General features: G+C 45.0%; 1 protein-coding gene across 1 annotated transcript; it reads left to right on the top strand.

The window, feature by feature from the left end:
- The first annotated feature begins 5,387 nt into the window (after nt 1–5,387).
- On the top strand, nt 5,388–17,018 carry Knstrn (kinetochore localized astrin/SPAG5 binding protein). The gene is made up of 9 exons (XM_004623523.2): nt 5,388–5,474; nt 5,622–5,716; nt 8,857–8,980; nt 9,885–9,932; nt 10,961–11,066; nt 11,577–11,670; nt 13,885–13,940; nt 15,302–15,376; nt 16,250–17,018. The coding sequence occupies exons 2-9, from the start codon at nt 5,647–5,649 to the stop codon at nt 16,379–16,381; spliced, it is 705 nt and encodes a 234-aa protein (XP_004623580.2). The 5' UTR covers nt 5,388–5,474; nt 5,622–5,646; the 3' UTR covers nt 16,382–17,018.
- Nucleotides 17,019–17,611: the final 593 nt, after the last annotated feature.

Raw genomic sequence — 17,611 nt, 5'->3', positions numbered from 1 at the left:
TGTCACAGTCCCACAGTGCTGTGTGCGCACTGTGCAGTGCAAAAGTGGACAATGTAGCGCAGTGCTCAGTCAGAGCCCCGGATGTGTGGGAGCAAGAAGAAGAGCAGTGGTGCTGGGAGGGGTGGGCTAGCAGACTAAGCAGTAACCATGGAAACAAAAGTGAAAACAATGAAGGGACTGAACCAAGGTGAAAGAATGGTAAGTAAATCAAGGAGATTCACAGCACAGGAAATGACAAGAGAATCCTCTTTACTTGATGAGGCACAGGCAAGACAGGTTTTTTTGTTTGTTTTGTTTTGTTTGTTTAGTGTATTTGGTACAGAGTCTCACTAGCAGCTCCTGTTTCAGCCTTTCCAGCGCTGACGTGTACATCATCATGCCCAGTCTCATGGCTGGCTCAGCGTGCCCCAGGGCACGGCCAGCGAGCAGGGGATCAAACCAGGATCCCTGCGCTTGCCTATGCAGGCGCTTAGTCCACTGAGCTGTCTTGGTGGGCTGAGGAACTGACAGTTTTTGAGGCACAGAACCCCAATGTGGGACAATACACAACAGGTGCACCAGCTGTTCAGAATGTCAAATAATGCTAGTCATCTATGATGAAAAAAAAGAGGCACAACTCATTCCAGACATCATTTTTTCAAGAAAGTAAACACAACTGAATCCATCGAAAAGCCCTTGTCAGCAGCATCAGGAATGAGCTCTTGAGCACATCTCTGAACGCTGATGGTCCTTCAGCTCCAATGGCGCCCACCTGCCCACCTCCTCTAGTCTCTCCTAGTCATTCACTCCCTGAAGTCCCCTATATGCGAGTCATATTGAATGGCACCACCGTTTTAAGATAACTGTACCTTAAAATAGCAAAAATGGTTTATTTACAATGTCGTTGTGGTCTTTTATGCTTTACATTGTATATTTGAACCAAAGGTGTATAAGACTCACTTTGTCCAACTTACAGAGGAATCTGACTTTTGAATGTTCTCCAAGAAGAGAACAAGTTCCTAAGTATGGATCCCTTTCGGCTCTGATCTTGCTTCCAACTGTTTTCCATGGTGTGTGTTCCCTCCTGCATGGGTTTACCACTCACTCCTCCGTGACTCAGGGGAAACTACCCTGTTCTGTGTCCTCACCTTGCTGCCACCTCTTTGACAGGTTTCTTGGAAGGTGCTTTCTTAGCTTCACAACTTCTAAATGCTGGGGTTCCTGTCCTTTGCCTAAGGCTCTCTCTACACCTTTCTGGAAAATCTCAGGAACCATGGCTTTAAATACATCCATTGAAAAAAATACATCCATGTACTAATAACTCAAGACCACAACTGTCCCTTGGGTTTAGCAGGCACATTGGTTCCAGGATCCCTCCCTCCAGGACAACAAAACCTCACATCCCTGATATAAAATGACACACTATTTATGTATAAATATAGAAATCCTCCCACATACGTTCAGGCATTTCTAGATTACGATATTGAATACAAAGTAAATGCTATACAAAACATTCTTACACTGAACTGTTTAGGGACTAACACAAGAAAAAAGTCTATACATGTTCAGTATACACACAAATTTTTCCCAAATATTTTCAGTCTATACTTGGCTGAATGCACATACGTGGAACCCAAGAATAAGAAGGGCCAATTGTCTATCTCTGACCCAGACTCTCTCCAGGCTCAGGCCTGTATTTCCAATTGCCTACTTGAGGGAACCACTGAAATGTCTCAAAGGCATTTTAAGTACACATACCATGTTAATTCGCCCACCTACCCTACACAAATTAGTGTTTAACCACAAAATTACTAGAGCTTGGGGATGATCTTTGGCATCTCCCTGTTCCTCCCCCTCCCTCTGTTTCCATCGATGTCAGATGTGCCAATACCACAGAATGGGCTACAGAACAAAGGAGGTTAAGAGCAGGAAAGGTTTATTGAAAGCACTTGAGAGACAGAAAGGTTCTTGCCACTGAGGCTTTGTCCAAGGCTATTTTATGCAGCAAAAATCATAATGTGGGTACAACATGGGTAGCTACAGGACAAACTACTTGCAGGATTAACAGCTGCTTAGCTAATAATGATCCAACAGAGAAGCAAAGCACATAGCAAGGGTACATGGCGAGCACCATTAACATTAGCTTATCTATAAATTCTAAAATAGAAAGAAAAAAGGCAGCCAAGTGTGGTGCCAAACCCAAGGCTGTAATCCCAGCCCTCAGGAGACTGAATGCTCCTCAGGATTGCAAGGTTGGCCTGAGTTTGAGGCCAGCTTGAACTGCATGGTGAGACAACACACAAAAAAAAAAAAAAAGGAGGAGGAGGAGGAGAACGAAAAGGAGGAAGAGAAGGAGGAGGAAGTGGAGGAGGAGGAGGAAGAAGAAGAAGGAGAAGAAGAGAAGAAGAAATAGGAGGAGGAGGAGGAAGAGGAAGAGGAGGAGGAGGAGGAGGAAGAGGAGGAGGAGGAGGAAAGGAAGCAAGCAAGCAAGCAAGCATGCCTGTAAAGGACAGCAGTGTGGGTCAGGGTATTCTGGTCACCCACCCATGCACCTTAAAACTACATCCAGCACAGTTCTCAAAGTTGCAGGGGGGCAGGGAAACAGTGGAAAGATGGAGACATAAAGACAAGAGTCAGAATTATAGAGAGCCTTTCCTTGTCCTTGTCTCAGTTCAAGAAGCTTGTATCTGTAATCCCACGGATAAGCTACTGGAATTCTAGTGAGTTAATTTCAACCTACCACAAGCAGTGCAACCCATGGTGAGAATAAAGACACTAAAGCATATTCGGAGTTATGGGGAGCCAAGGGGTCCTCAGTCCAGCCATGAGGATGGTGGCTAACTGGAACAAAGGCCTTGACTCAAGACTGAATCTAAATTGTGAAGAAAAGAGTAGCTGGGTCAGAGATATAACTCAATGGCACAAGAACCTGCCTGGCAAGCACAAGGTTGTGAGTTCAATTCCCAGTACAACAAAAGAAAAAAAGAAGCAAGCAAGCAAGCAAGCAAGCACGAGAGACTGTGAGAAGGGCAGAAAGGAGGTGAGTACCATACGCTGCACTAGGTAGAAGGCCTGCGTTGCATTCTCCTTTGCAATGTGCAGGGAGAAGGATGTGCAGAAAGAGTAATCTGCATTACACAATTGAAATGGTATCTAATGTTTTGGGTCCCAGCCCACAGTGTGGAGCATAGGTTTTTCATCCTGCCTCATCCTGGCTCACACAAGGGAACAACGGGTGGGCATTCTGGGGAAACACACCTGCTGTCTTCAAAAACTACCCAGCACCTAAGCTGAACGATATACAGTACTCAAAGCCAATTAAAGGGAAAGGAAAAATTCTAGCCAGCTCTGTACATACAAATACATGGAAATAGAGTCAGACTCAGCCAACATGGAGACAATTGCCCCTCTAAAGGATAGTCAACCAAGTGGTCCTCCACAAGAACATAGAAAGTTGAGGTTAGGGGAGCCCTCTCTCTAGATGGGAGGAAAGGACCTGCTCAACCGCCAGCACATTTATTTGTACACTGAGCCAGTTGTCATGTGACACCCCTCTGCCTAGAAACCCTTAGCGATTTGGACCTGAGTGGCTTTTCCACGTGGCTCGCTCTGTGCTCTTTCTTCCGCAGACTGGCCTTGCTCCAGCTTCAGCCTGTCCTCACATCCCCACGCCTGATGCCTGGATGAGCCCACTGAACCAGGTGGTACTAACTGCAGTACAATCCCAGGCTGCTGTTTGCTCTAGGGAGGGTCATAGGCCTGACTGTGGCATCTCCATCCTGAAGCCCCACCCTCCTCAAATTTGCCTCCAGCCACAATTTTGATGTTTTATCCCCTGCACTCACTCCCTGACGGCCCAATCCTTGTCTGTCAAAAAAAATTTTTTTGGAGGGGGCAGAACCAGGGATTGAACTCAGGCCCTTGTACTTGCCAGGGAAGCTTTTATTCTACTGAGCCATCTCCCCAGCCCCCAAAGTTTTTTATCTCAGGGCCAGCCAAATAGTTCAGTGGATTAAAGCACCTGCATAGGTAGAAGCAGTGGCCAGTGGCTGGGGTTTCTTGTGGTGCTGGCCCCACTCCCAGGGCACACTGAGATGGCGATTGAAACTGGGTGTGGTGGCACATGCCTGTAATCCTAGCTCTTGAGAGGCTGAACATAGGCAGGCAGATCACTATGAGTCTGATCTATGTGGTGAGACCCTGTAGACCCTTACCAAAAAAAAAAAAAAAAAAAAAAAAAATCTCATTTAACTGTCTCTAATACTTCCAATCTGGCTTAACTTGAAATTGAGATCCTCCTGTCTCAGCCTCCAACATAGCTGGGGTTACAGGTATGCACTTGTACTTTTCCTTCAGTTTTACCATAATTGGTAAACATATATTAGTGTGGTGGTTTACTATTTCCTGGATTGTAAATTCTAGGAGGCCAGAGCCAAGGTCACTCCTGATAGTAGCTCCGCCTCATCCACATCCACCCATTTAGAAGTTTCCATCAGGTCCTCAGTAAATATTTGATGGAAGAAATGAATACATGGGTGGGTTAAATGATGGAGAACTCTGCCCTGTGTTGTAGGATAGTCTTGAATCTTTCCCCAAATCAGGACACACAGGTTAGTTGCCTTAGTTCTACCTACAGGCCTTCTGCAAGCCTGTTCTGCCACTCTCCATCTTGTAAATGTACTTTTCATCCAAATAATCTGGGCAGATGGGGAGAGGAAGGGAAAGTTAAAATGATTAAAATTTATATGTAAACCAGCATAGCGATGTACATCTGTAATCCCATGGAGGCTGAGGCAGGAGAATCACTGTGAGTTCAAGGCCAGCCTGAACGACATAGGGAGACCCCCGAACTCAAAAACAAAAACAAACAAACAAACAAAAAAAACCAACAACAACAAAAAAACACCAGAAAGAACTAGAGCTAGAGCTCTGAAGCCTAACTGCCTGACTGGCAAGTGCAAGGGCCATAGTTCCATTTCTGATCACACACACACACACACACACACACACACACACACACACACACACTATGCATATGTACCAGTTCCCGAAGATGAATGAAATTATGTGTCACAAACATATATTAATAAAAAAAGAGAAAACTAACCTGGGCACAAGGCAGTAGCTGTAACAATCGCAGACCAAATAAAGAGGATTGTAACACAGACACTATACGTGGCCACGCCTGAGACCCCAGGTCTGAGCGTGATCCTGCTGCTCACTAACTCCATTCAGGCGGGCCACGGGTGCCCCTCCCTGCCCGGGACCCCGAGCGGCCGCTCGAGTCTTCCGTACAGCATGGCGGCTCCCGGGCCCGCGGAGCGGGACAGAGACTTCCGTACAACAGGGCCGCCTGCAGGGCGGAAGCCACGCCCCCTTCCGCTTGGTCACCGGACGTTTCCATTTAAAACGGAGGCGGCAGCGCTAGCTTGTAGTTCGGCGGTTGCTGCCGAGCGTTTTTTGAACTTGAGTGCCGAGGATTGCAGACCAGAGCGGTGAGCGCTTCACAGGACGAGGGTGTGACTTGGGGGGTGGAAGGGGTTGCCAGCTGCGAGCAGACCAGGTCCCCCCCCCCCGGAGCCGGTGTCGGCCGGGTCGTTCGGCCCGCAGCCCAGCGTTGGTTAACACTTTGCATCCACCAGGGCCCAGCCTTGTCGCCTTGTCACGATGACCACTGTGGCGAAGACCGTGGACAGCGTGCAGTCCCTAACTGTGCCCAGCGGCGGCCCGCCCGCAGGTGGGTATCCGTTGCCTATGCCTCCTGTCCGCCCTTTGCCCTACTGCTTGCTGCTTCGTGGAACTCGCGCCTCACACACGCCTGTACTGCGCACACCGATTCGGTTCTGATCACCAGTTGTTGTGCAATTGTATTCTCATTAAGTTTTGGAACCTTTGTACAATTTCCGTTTTGTTTCCAGACTTGGGATATCTTGCAGGGCAGAGTCTGTTGTCCGGAAAGTGTCATTTGACAAGTGGGATGCATGTGGGGACGTGTTAGGGTTCTCTGCTGAGGTTGGTATCTGCACTGACTTACTTGTACATTGTCAGTAAATGCTGAGGGACGTGGGAGAGAGCGGTCAGGCCTAGCCAGACCCTTTGAGAACCCTGGAAGAAAAGAGAAATACTCCCAAAAGCATAATTTTTCTTTGCCGTCTTGTGCAGTCTTGCTCGGGGCTGAAATTATCTCCCAAGATCTGCATGTCTTTTGCTACCTGATCTAGAGATTAGAGCTTAGAACAAGCCCCAGTCGCTGGGAGATGGTTGTGGGGCAGGGGATGGAGCAGCCGCTTATGATGATCCCTTCCCAGGTGACTCCATGAAGCTGTATGATGAACAGTGACAGGATTGATCTCTAAAGTGAACAGGCTTTTCTCTCAAGGCTTCAGAACACCTGAATGGTAATCTTGGCATCAGCAGGGACTAGGCGCTGCTAGAGGACTGCAGCAATTCTCCCCAGAAACCCTGTTGTCCTTCCCTCTCTTGCAGTGCCCCTTGTCAGCACACTGTGACTGGGTGGTTTTCATCTCTGCTTTCCAATACCTTTCCCAGCTTTATGATGTAACTGCAACACTAAATTTGGGGGGCTATCTCCCAGCCAAAAATCGGGGCAGAATTCATTGGTTTTTGTTTTTTTTGGATAAGTTTTATACATTTTTTAAAAAAGGAAATGAGGGGCCAGGGAGATGGCTCAGTGGAATAAACGCTTCCCTGGCTAGCGCAAGGGCCTGAGTTCAATACCTGGTTCCAAAAAAAAAAAAAGAAAGAAAATGAGAGCTGGGTGTGGTGGTACATACCTGTAATCCCAGCATTCTAGAAGCTGAGCAGGGAGGATTGCCTAGAGTTCAAGGCCAGCCTGAACTACATAGCAAGACCTTTTCTTGAAAAATAAATGCAAATGCCAAATTTCCTAATCTCGGTGATCTAGCGCTTTGTGCCTTACTTTTCCCATGTGATTTGTTATGGCCCTTAATTTCAGCCAAACTTAAAGGGACTATTTTACAGTAAATATTGGATATAATCTTGGAAAACTGAGGCTGAGGGTGTAACTCAGTGGAGAGGATTTATCCAGCACGAGCAAGGCCTCATTAACTTAAAAAGTAAAACCCTTGTGTCAAGGAGTTTAGCCTTAAATCCTGTATAGATATGTACTTGAATTTGCCAGGGACTACAGTCACTGTACATGGTAGATAGTGTGTGGTAGAAGGTAAAGATGGAGGAGGCATGCTTTTTCTTTTTCTTTTTCTTTTTTTTTTTAATGTGTTTGGTTGTTACAGGGTCTCACTATGCAGCTTGGACTCATAGTGATCCTGTTGTCAGCCTTCCCAGCACTGGCATTACAGGAGTACACCACTGCTCAGCCTGCCCTGGGGACGGGGTTGTGCTGGCATGGCATGTAGTGCCAGGTTGAGCCTGTCCCTGCGTGGTCCCTTCCTGTGCTGAGCTATCTTGCTGGTCCCTGAGATAGAATCTTTCCGCTTCACTTAAATGGGTCAGCCTCCCAGAGTGCTGGGATTACAGGCCTGCACCACACTCAGTTAAGAAAATGCTTTTGTGGGGAAGAAGTCTATTGCTTTAGGGCCATTTCATGGTTATCTGGCCCTGGCCCAACAACGACATCAAAAAAAAAAAAAAAAAAATGCCAACTAGGAAGCCTCTAAACTTGCTGGCCACGGTGGTGTAATCCTGTAATCCCAGCTAGATGGGGAGGCTGAGGCAGGAGGATCACAAGTTCATGTCTAACTTGGACAGTTTACACTTTGTCTCAAATAAATGCTGGGGATATTACTCAGTAGTAGAATGCTTGCCTCAAATGTGTGGAGCTTTGGGGTTCAATCTCCAATATCTCATACATACACACAAGTAAATTTAATTATCAACAAAAAGCCAATATTAGAGTCATTCACCATGGAAGAGAAACTGAAGACAAGAGGAGGCAGTTGACAAAGTGTCTAGCAAACTGAAGTATTTTATTTATTCTACCAGTATTTGTGCTTCCAGTCATATGCCAAATACTCCAGTGGGTGCCCAGGACATGCACATACATTGGGAGTGGTTAGGAAAACAGTCTGGTGAAAATGGGAAACAGTTAAAAGAAAACTAAGAGCGTGTAATTGGGGAGAATGTGCAGAGTGCTTCAGGAATAACATAACTGTATTGAATTCAAAATAAAATAAGATAATGGTATTGAAGCATCAGCTGAGTTTACTTCCATTCAGACTTATGTTAAGCTCTTTGTTTGTTTTTGGCGGAACCGGGGATTGAACTCAGGCACTTGCACTTGCCAGGCATAAGCTCTTTTTTATATCAATGTCCATGTTTACATTTATTCCTTCAGCCATTAGGCTGGCTGCATCATGAACACTGAACTGTCACCTCAAAAGAATTTTCCTTTTTAAGTCAGGTATCAATGACACAATAGGCATCCTGGCCTCTGGGAAGCCAACGCAGTAGAACTGCAAGTTTAAGCTTAGCCTGGACAACTTAAGCAACTTAGCAAGACCCTGTTTATTTATTTATTTATTTATTTATTTATTTATTTTTATTTGAGAAACAGATAGCAATGAGACAGTTTCAAAAAACGATTAGGACAGTTTCAATAATTAACACATTGCATATTGTTGTCTAAGACCCTGTTTTAAAAAAATAATAAAGGGGCTGGGGATGTAGCTCCAGAACCACCAAATAACATTTTTAAAAAGATGAATTTCTATTTTCATTTAGTGTTGCAGTGTTATTCTTTGGATTAATCTTTACAAATTGAAATTGGCCCATATGAAAAATCCAAGGCACATACCTTGGAATGGAGCTGTTTCCTCTAGGACTACAGCTGCTAAATCATGGTGTTCAAGGGCTCACTCTCTCCTTTTTCCCTTGCAGATACAAAAACGCTAGCTACTTCTAAGAGCCTGTTACCTGTTAAATTAAAAAAAGTCATCACTTCCAGAAATCTTCATTCCAGCAGTGAGACTACGAAAATCATCAAAGCAAAACAGGAGAATGGGTGAGAGCAGATCACTGGGTTAGAGCGTCCTGATGAGGCTAAGGGTGTAGCTGGTGGTAGAATGCTTGCCAAGCAGTTACAAAACCCTGGCTTTAATTCCCAAAAGCACAAAAGAAAAATATATCTGGAAATTGCTAAGGATCGAGTTTAAAAATAGGGCTTGAGGTTGGGTGTGGTACTGTAAGGCTGTAATCCTGGTGCTCTGGGAGGCTGAGGTAGGAGGATCATGCGTTGACACTCACTGAGCAATTTGGTGGGACCTTTTTCAAAACTAAATGGAAAAAAAAAAGTGTTGGAGATACAGCGCAGTGTGAAGGTCCTGGATTCTATCTGCACTAGCAGAGAGGGAGGGGATGGTATTAGAGCGCACTGGTCTGTAGTCTGGGACCCAGATCCCCGGGCAGCATTGCTGAATTGTCAGGCAGTTGGGGTGGTCAAAAGGCCTTTCCCTACTTTGTTTTTTTTTTTTTCCTTTCTTTCTTTTTATTTATTTATTTTCTTTTGGAGACAGGTTTTCTCTCTAGCTCAGGTTGGCTTTGAACTCTCAATCCTCTGCAGCTCCTGAGTTGCTGGGACTGCAGCCATGTACCACTGCATCTGGCTTCTTCTTTATTAAAAGAAACCTTCTTCGAAGCCAGGCACAGTGGCACATGCCTGTAATCCCAGCACTTGGGAGGCTCCAGCACAAGGACTAAGTTTGAGGCCAGCCTGCGCTACATAGACCTGGGCTCAAAAAAAAAGCCTTTTTGGATACACTGCTGAAACCAAGTACAGAGCCTGCAGGCTCTCAGGCCTGTGCTGTGTGCCTCACAAACCCTACCTTTGCTTCACCTCACAGCACAGTACACTAGTGTATGATTATAGCCTAAGAAGTTGGTTAGGCTCTTTGTTTTTGCTTCTACAGGCAGATGCAAGTTGCCGAATCCTGCAGTAAGAGGAACTTCAGAAAGAGGTGAGCATCCAGGAAAGTAAGCCGGGCCACACTGTTAGGAGTTGGCTGCAACCCTAGTGCGCATCAGAGTTGTTCTTGGGAATTGTGAGAGTTTTTTAGTTGGTGTTTTGTAGTTACTTTTAAAGAGTATTCATTAGTACTTCTTTGCAGTGATGATTGTTCCTTGGGGGAAGTTGCTTCTTGTATATAACTCACCTTAATTCATTCTGCAGCCCCTTCCACCTCCCTCCCTGGTCCCCTTGTCATGGAGTGTGTTTTGTGGGTCACAGCATGGGTACCATCCTAGATACCTGAGTGGAATTTTTAGCACTAAGACCCAGCCAGATGTGGGTGTTGCCATCAACAAGGCAAGAATCAGTAGTGCCACCATCTTGGGTCCCAGATAAGAGTCTTTGCCTCTGCCAAGATTGCTACTGCTGGCCCAGCACCAGGAGTGGAAAGCTTCTGCAGTGGGGGTGCAGGAAGAGAAAGTACTAGCAAGCAAGCTTGACATAACAACACATACCTGTACTACTTGCCACTCAAATGAAGTTTTAATGATGATGACCATGGCTATTTTTTGTTTGTTTGTTGTGTTGGTTTTTTGAGACAGGGCCTTGCTGCATAATTAGGCTGACCTTGAACTCACTGTATAGCACAGGTTAGCCTCAAACTTGTGATCCTCCTGCTTCAGCCTCTGGAGTGTTGGGATTATAGGTGTGCACCACCATACCCAACAATAGTGGCTATTTACTGTATGTTTATCATGTGTCAGTAGCTGAGCTAAGCATTATGCATGGGTTTTTCTTTTATTCTTTGTGATGATATTGTGAAATGATAATGTTCTAGAAATGAGGAAACAGCCAGGTGATACAACTCACTGCAGGTCATATATCTTAATTCTAGAAATTCAGAAGCACAGCCTCAGGAAGTATATACAACAGGTAATCACTGTGTAACAAAGCCAGAATACAGACCCATTTGAGGAAATCTGTAGTCCACACTCTTGCCTCTTCTATTTCTCCATGGAAGTACAACTGTTGTTACAGCTGCAAGCCGTTGAGGGAACAAAAATCAGAGGAAGAGCTAAAAGATAAGAATCAGCTTTTAGAGACTGCCAACAAGCAGTTGCACCAGAAGTTGATTAAAACTCAGGTAAGAGCCTGATGCAATGGCACACACTTGTAATCTCACCAGTCAGTAGGCTAAGGCAGGATCATGAGTTCCAGGCCAGCCTGGGCTATGTAGTAAGACCCTGTCTCAGAAACAAAAAGAAAGGGCTGGCAAGAGATAGCTCAGAGGATAAAGGGGTCTGCTTGGGCAAGTTTAGGGACTGGGGTTCAATCCCCGTCATCACATGCCGTGCCTGAGCCGGCCACTGAGACCAGACTTGGTGGCTCACGCCTGTAATCCCAGTGCTGGGGAGGCTGAAAATAGGAGGATCACTACGAGTGCAAGCTGCGTAGTGAGACCCTGTACTAAATACATCAAAATATTTAAAGGAACAAAGTTAAGAGATGTTTACCATCTGCACCTGAAATCAAATAGGTGGGAGAGAGCTGCTGGGGGCAGGCGGAGCAGCAGCCAGGCTGGCGCTACGCAGAGCGCTGGCGGAGACACCTAGCACTGGCAGGACAGTTCTTGATGTCTCTAACTCTCCAACAGGGAGAGCTGAAGGACCTGACCCAGAAAGTGGAGCTGCTGGAGAAGTTTCGGGACAATTGTTTAGCAGTTTTAGAGAGCAAAGGCCTCAATCCAGGTGAGAGATCACCTCTCTGCAGGTAGGCCCCTTCTGTGGGGGGAGCACAGGTGCCCTTCCAGGGTGACTGACAGCGCTACATGCCCTGGCCCAATGAGTACAAGAGTTGCTTGTCATTAAGCCCCACAAAAAAGCATATTGAAGCTGTGGGTGGCCCTGTATTTTGATGGGTCAAAGTATAACTTAGAAAACAATTTTCAGGATGTACCCAGATCCAGATCTTTGGAAAGTTTAAATGGTAACTGTGACTTTGACACAAATAAACATTTAAAATGAAATTGATACAGATTTAAAAAAAAAAAAGTTGTTTGGCAAAGTCCTAAAGGTTTTTGAGTGTGTCTCTTGGTTTTTGTGTGATACTGATTTCTGCATAACCAATAGAATTTCAGACGACTACAGAGAAGGAAGCTTTTCTCTCTCTTATTGAGTACTCTATGCCATTCATTTGGGGCCAGTAGATATGACCTGGCAACCAGATTAGAAACCTTGTGTTCCTGTCAAGTGAGGCAACGCTTACTGGTAATTTATCCACATGAAGACTTGGGGACAGAATAAGGATAAATGAATGCGACATAGAGTGCTGTCATCTCAGGGCTTCTCAAATCTGGCTAATCAGCAATGTCATGATGGCTAAAATGTGACTCCTAGCTAGAGGTATAGATTGGTGGTAGAGTGTGTGTTAGGATACTCAAAAAGAAGTGACCTGCATTCAGACACTGCCTGGAGAGCAGTCAGTAGCAAAGAAAAGAACGGAAGGAGAAAGTGATTGCCCTTGGCTGAACTGAAGACCAGAGCGTGCCCAGGAAAGTGGAATTAAGAGTACTGATTTTCAGTGCGAACAGCTAACCTGTGGGTTGTTGTTTTCGTGTGTGTGTGCGTGTGTGTTTGTCTGTATGTCTCTCTCTCTCTCTCTCTCTCTCTCTCTCTCTGTCTCTGTCTCTGTCTCTGTCTCTCTGTCTCTGTATCTGTGTGTCTGTCTGTGTGTCTGTCAGTCTGGGTTGGGGGGAGTCCAGGAATTTGAACCACATGTCCCACCGCTGAGCTATGTCCCCGACTCCAGCTTAGATACTCTTTATGTTTGCCATAAACATTTTGTATGATTTTCACCCCCTGAATAGAGTGTTGGTTTTTTGGTTTTACTTTTTTTTTTTTTTTTTCTTTTTGTGGTACTAAGGCTTGAACCCAGCTTCTTTTATTTCACTAGACCTTTTTATTTTTTTTTTTGACCTTTTTATTTTTTTAAGTATAACATTCAACTTATTATTTCTTCCTCAAGAGAGTTTTCTTCAGTCCATTAAGACCCAGTTCTCCTCACATGGGCTTTGGTGGAGGTCATGGGGCAGCACCAGCAGGTCTAAATCAGGGTGGAGGAGTTCGGTCCTTGTGGGCTTCACAAGGTCGACTTCTGACCTTTGCTGTGACTGGTACAACTCACACAGTAATGCACATACAGCTTGGGAAGCACATAACCGTCGAAGACACTCACTTCGGAAATGTCCCTGATGGCAGCGGCCTCCACTATGTTCCAAATGACAAACTTCTTAATGGCCTTATCCTTGGGTACGCACCGGGCGCAGTGTGTGCAGGGAAGAGGCTGCACATGACCATGGCCCTTTTTGGCATGACCATTGTTCCTTCTTTTTTTCGTCATCTTGGAAAGGAGGACCTGAAAGAGTTAGACCTTTGTTTTTGAGACAGGATCTCACTAAGTTTCCCAGGCCAGCCTTGAATTTGTGACCCCTGTGCCTCAGCTTCCCCAGTGCTGGGATTATAGGTGTATACCACCATGCCCAGTTTCTTGTTGTTTTTGTAGGATCAAGATTTTTATAAGTTTTTTGTGTGTTGTAACAAAACCAAAAAATTCTATCTTTAGGTTTCCTCTGGATAAATTTTCTACTGAGCTAAGGAAAGTAGGATGAATTTTTTTTTTTTTGGTGGTACCAGGGATTGAACTCAGGACTTTATGCTTGCCAGGCAAGTTTTATTCTGAGCTATGTCCCTGGCCCAGTAGGATGAATTTTGACCATATAAAAACTTGAAGTGCAAGAAGGTGAAATAGTTGCAGAGGGCAGGAGTGGGTGACTTTGCCTAAGACCAGGCACTCAGAGGCTTCCCCGGGAATGGACTCCTGTACTTCTCCATGGAGGTTTTGCTTTCTCCTGCTTACACTGTGGTTCCTGCTGCAGCTGACTTTACTGTTTCCATCTCTTCTAGGCAGCGACACTGTGGCATCGCAGCAGGAACCCTCTACAAATCATGAGGACTCTGTGGTGAGGGCGTGGGTGGGAGGAGCAGGGCCAGGTGACCTAAGAAGGTCTGTTGTATGCTAAGTAGCAAATTTTACCTGAAAGATGGCTTTGTGCTTACAAATATAAATATTCTGATTTTGTGTGTGTGTGTGTGTGTGTGTGTGTGTGTGTGTGTGTGGTACCAGGGACTGAACTCAGGACCTTGCACTTGCCAGACAAGTGTTTATTCTACTGAGCTATCTCCCTGGCCCCAAACATAAATATTCTGAATTGAAAATGTACTACTACTATTTTTCTTTTTTTCTTTTCTTTTTTTTTTTGGGGGGGGGTGCCAGGAGTCAAAGACAGGCACTGTACCACTGAGCTATATACCCAGCCTTTTTTTTTTGAGAGATGGTCTTGCTATGTAGTTCAGTCTGGCGTTGAACTCACTATGTAATCCAGGCTGGTCTCAAACTCTCAGCAGTTCTGCTCAAAAATTCTGGGATTACAGGCCTGTACCACCATGCTGGTGAAAATTCACTACTTTAAAAAATATCATGGGCCTATAATCCCATCTCCTGAGAGGCTGATGGAGAAAATTTATAACTTTCAGGCCAGGGGGTAGGGAGATAGCTCAGCAGCATAAGTGCCTGCCTGGTAAGCACAAGGACCTGGGTTCGATCCCCAGTACTGCAATGCTATGCTGGCCACAGAAACAGGGTGTGGTGACGCATGCATGTGATCCCAGCACTGGGGAAGCTGAGTCGGGAGGATCACTACAAGTCTGAGCTGTGTAGTGAGATCCTGTACCAAATGAATAAATTTTAAAAATTATAACCTTGGGGCCAGCCTGGGCAACTTGATAAGACCATGCCACAAAAGGAAAATTTACAAAAGGTTAGGAATGTAGCTCAGTAGTAGAGCACTTGCCTATTTTAGTTCAATCCCTATCACAGATAAAACTACATGATAGAGTGAGCCTGTGTAGAGAGCTTTCTGGTTTCTCCATTCTGCACTTTATCAAATTTCTTCTGTAGTCCTTTGCTGAGAACTATATGATGCAAAGGTGTAGTCTGTTAAGTTTGTGTTTGCAGGGGTTTTATGTTCCTTCTCTAAAGGAGAAAGATGGTATGTTTGGCCCAAAAGTCCTTCATACTGTGCAGTCTCTTCAGGAAGCCCTCTTCAGCTCCCTGGAGCAATCAGTCACCCCTTGTGCAGCTTCCATGTTTTGTTCCTAAGTTCTGGGTAGCACTGTGTGACTGCCTGGCTCTTCATCACTCAGTCCACTAAAGAGGTCCTCAAGGGACCAGACAGAGAACCCTGCATGTGGGGTTGGTCCTCAGTGGGAGATGTTCACATTGTCATCATCTAATCCAGTTCTTGGGTTATTTTCCTCCTAGTTGCTGTTAGAATCTTTGCAAGATGAGTTGGAGCTATTTAATGAAACTGCCAAGAAACAATTGGAAGAGTTACAGGTGAGGGGCATACATCCTGAGGCAGGAGTATCATCTCATACTTCCTTAGGTCGATTAAAAAGGAATAATCTTTCTTTCCTATTTTCTGTTCAATAAACTATTTGGAAATAATTGCAGTTTTACACAAAATTCCCAAGACAAAACAGAAAATGCAGTTACCCTAATAGTAACATCTCACACTATCATTGTACATTTTTCCAAACTAAGAAACACTATGACATTAATAACTAAATTCCAAAACTTTATTTAGATTTGACCAATTTTTTTCTCACTAATTTCCTTTTTCTGTTCCTGAGGACTTTTAAAAAGGTTCCCATGGGGCTGAGGAGATAGCTCAGCAGTCTAAGTGCCTGCCTGGCAAGTACAAGGACCCAGGTTTGATCCCCAGTACCACATGCCCAGAAGGTTCCCAGTTGAGGGCTGGGTACAGTTCAGTGATAGAGCACTCGCATACTGCCTAATAATGTGTACAAGGGCTGGAGTGGCATCCCTAACAGCACAAAAAAAGAAGTTCACATCTCCAGGGGATGAGGAAGCCTGCATCTCTGTAGGTTGTTTTAAGTTGTCAGGAGAGACTTGTGTGAAATCATGCTGTATCTCAAGGAAGAGACTGGTAAGAATTCTAGATTTTTGCATCTGGGCTTCTTCAAATCTTGGTGAATCATGGGGTATTGCATGGGACACAGAGGAATTCATAGTCCTAGTTTAGATACAGATGTTTACAGCATAGAGATTCAAGACAGGGAGCACCATGTGTGTTGGATTCCTTTGTCAGTGGAGTAGACGTGTGATGTTCTCGTATGGGCATTGTCTTTCCCTGAATCAAGAGTTGTTGGTTTTTTGTTTTTTCTTTTGCAATACTTTTTCCTGCAGGCCTTAAAAGTAAAGTTGAAGATAAAAGAAGAAGAAAGAACCCAATTCCTAGAACAGCAGAACTTATATAAGCATCAAGTTACTGATTTTACAAAAGTCCTGGAGGAAATAGACCAGCTATTAGAAATGTAATAAAAAGAAATTGGCCAGATGGCTCCTTCTTGGGGATGAACTCCCAGAGGAAGCCACTTAGGACATGTGCTGAGCCACGGTCTTCCAGGACTGCATATCCCCAGAGTGAAACAGTTTGTGCAGACAGATTAGGGCAGTTTATTGCTGGAACAGCAGTTCCTCCTTTAAGCAGGTTTCTTCATCTTTGGATTGGTCCACTCTGCTGAGCCTCACAGTGGATAACGGAGGCTTCAAGAGGGAGGCCTGAGAGGTGGACTCCGAGGCTACGACAGCACGGATCAGGAGACTGAAGCCAGGCACAGTGGCGCACATCTGTGATCCTGCGCTGAGGAGGCTGAGGCAAGCAGAGGATCACTGGAGCCAAGGAGTTCAGGATGAGCCTTGCAACACAGCAGGATGCCAGCGGAACAAACAAACCAATCAGGAAGCTAAACCAGCCACATGGAAGGACCTAGGCAGTCACGTTGAGATTTTTGAAAACCCTTGGTTACAACTGGAACACCTTCATTCCAGTGGGAGGTGACACTGAGAAGTCCTGCTGTCCACTTCTTACTTGCAGTGCGTTGTATCTCTCCGTGGTTGGGCTCTGTACTTTATTGTGCGTTTATGAACTTGAAGTTGCTTGAAGGATTTTTGGCTTAATAAATGAAGTAAAGAAAAAATGGGTGCAGTATCAGTATACATCTGGAACTTTTAATCTAAGCTGCATTTGCTTTTTAGTTAAAATATTGTAAGATGGCTGTGGTGATGCAGATTTGTAATCCTAGTCCTCAGGAGGCTGAAGCACAAAGATTGCCATGGGCTTGAGGCCAGTCTGAACTACATGGCAAGACCTCATCTCAAAAAATAAAATCGCCCGGCATGGTATTACATGCCTGTAATCCCAGCACTCAGGAAGCCAAAGCAGGAAGATTGCCACAAGTTCAAGGCCAGTCTGGGCTACATAGTGAGTTCAAGGCCACCCTGAACTACATAACAAATACCTGACTTGGGTCCAGGGAGATGGCTCAGTGGAATAAGCGCTTCCCTGGAAAGCGCAAGGGCCTGAGCTCAATCCCCTGTTCCGCAAAAAAAAAAAAAAAAAAAACCCTAACTCAACAAAAAAGAAAGTACTGCTTCTGAGCAGCAGAATATTATGAATCTCAACTGTAACATTGAGAAATTAGCCTTTTAGCCTAAACATGTCCACTGAACATTATATGGTTTTTTGTTTTTGTTTTTTTGTATTTT

This window comes from Octodon degus, unplaced genomic scaffold, assembly GCF_000260255.1.
Source record: "Octodon degus isolate 3935 unplaced genomic scaffold, OctDeg1.0 scaffold00002, whole genome shotgun sequence".
Lineage (NCBI taxonomy): Eukaryota > Metazoa > Chordata > Mammalia > Rodentia > Octodontidae > Octodon > Octodon degus.
Note: the sequence above shows the minus strand (reverse complement) of the source record. Positions and strands in the feature narration are given on the sequence as shown.

Bases quoted from the DNA above. Each gene is read 5' to 3' on its own strand.
- Knstrn (XM_004623523.2), top strand. From the start codon at position 5,647: ATGACCACTGTGGCGAAGACCGTGGACAGCGTGCAGTCCCTAACTGTG. The intron at 11,067-11,576 runs GTAAGAGCCTGA...ACTCTCCAACAG, and splicing joins AGAAGTTGATTAAAACTCAG to GGAGAGCTGAAGGACCTGAC. The intron at 13,941-15,301 runs GTGAGGGCGTGG...TTTTCCTCCTAG, and splicing joins CAAATCATGAGGACTCTGTG to TTGCTGTTAGAATCTTTGCA.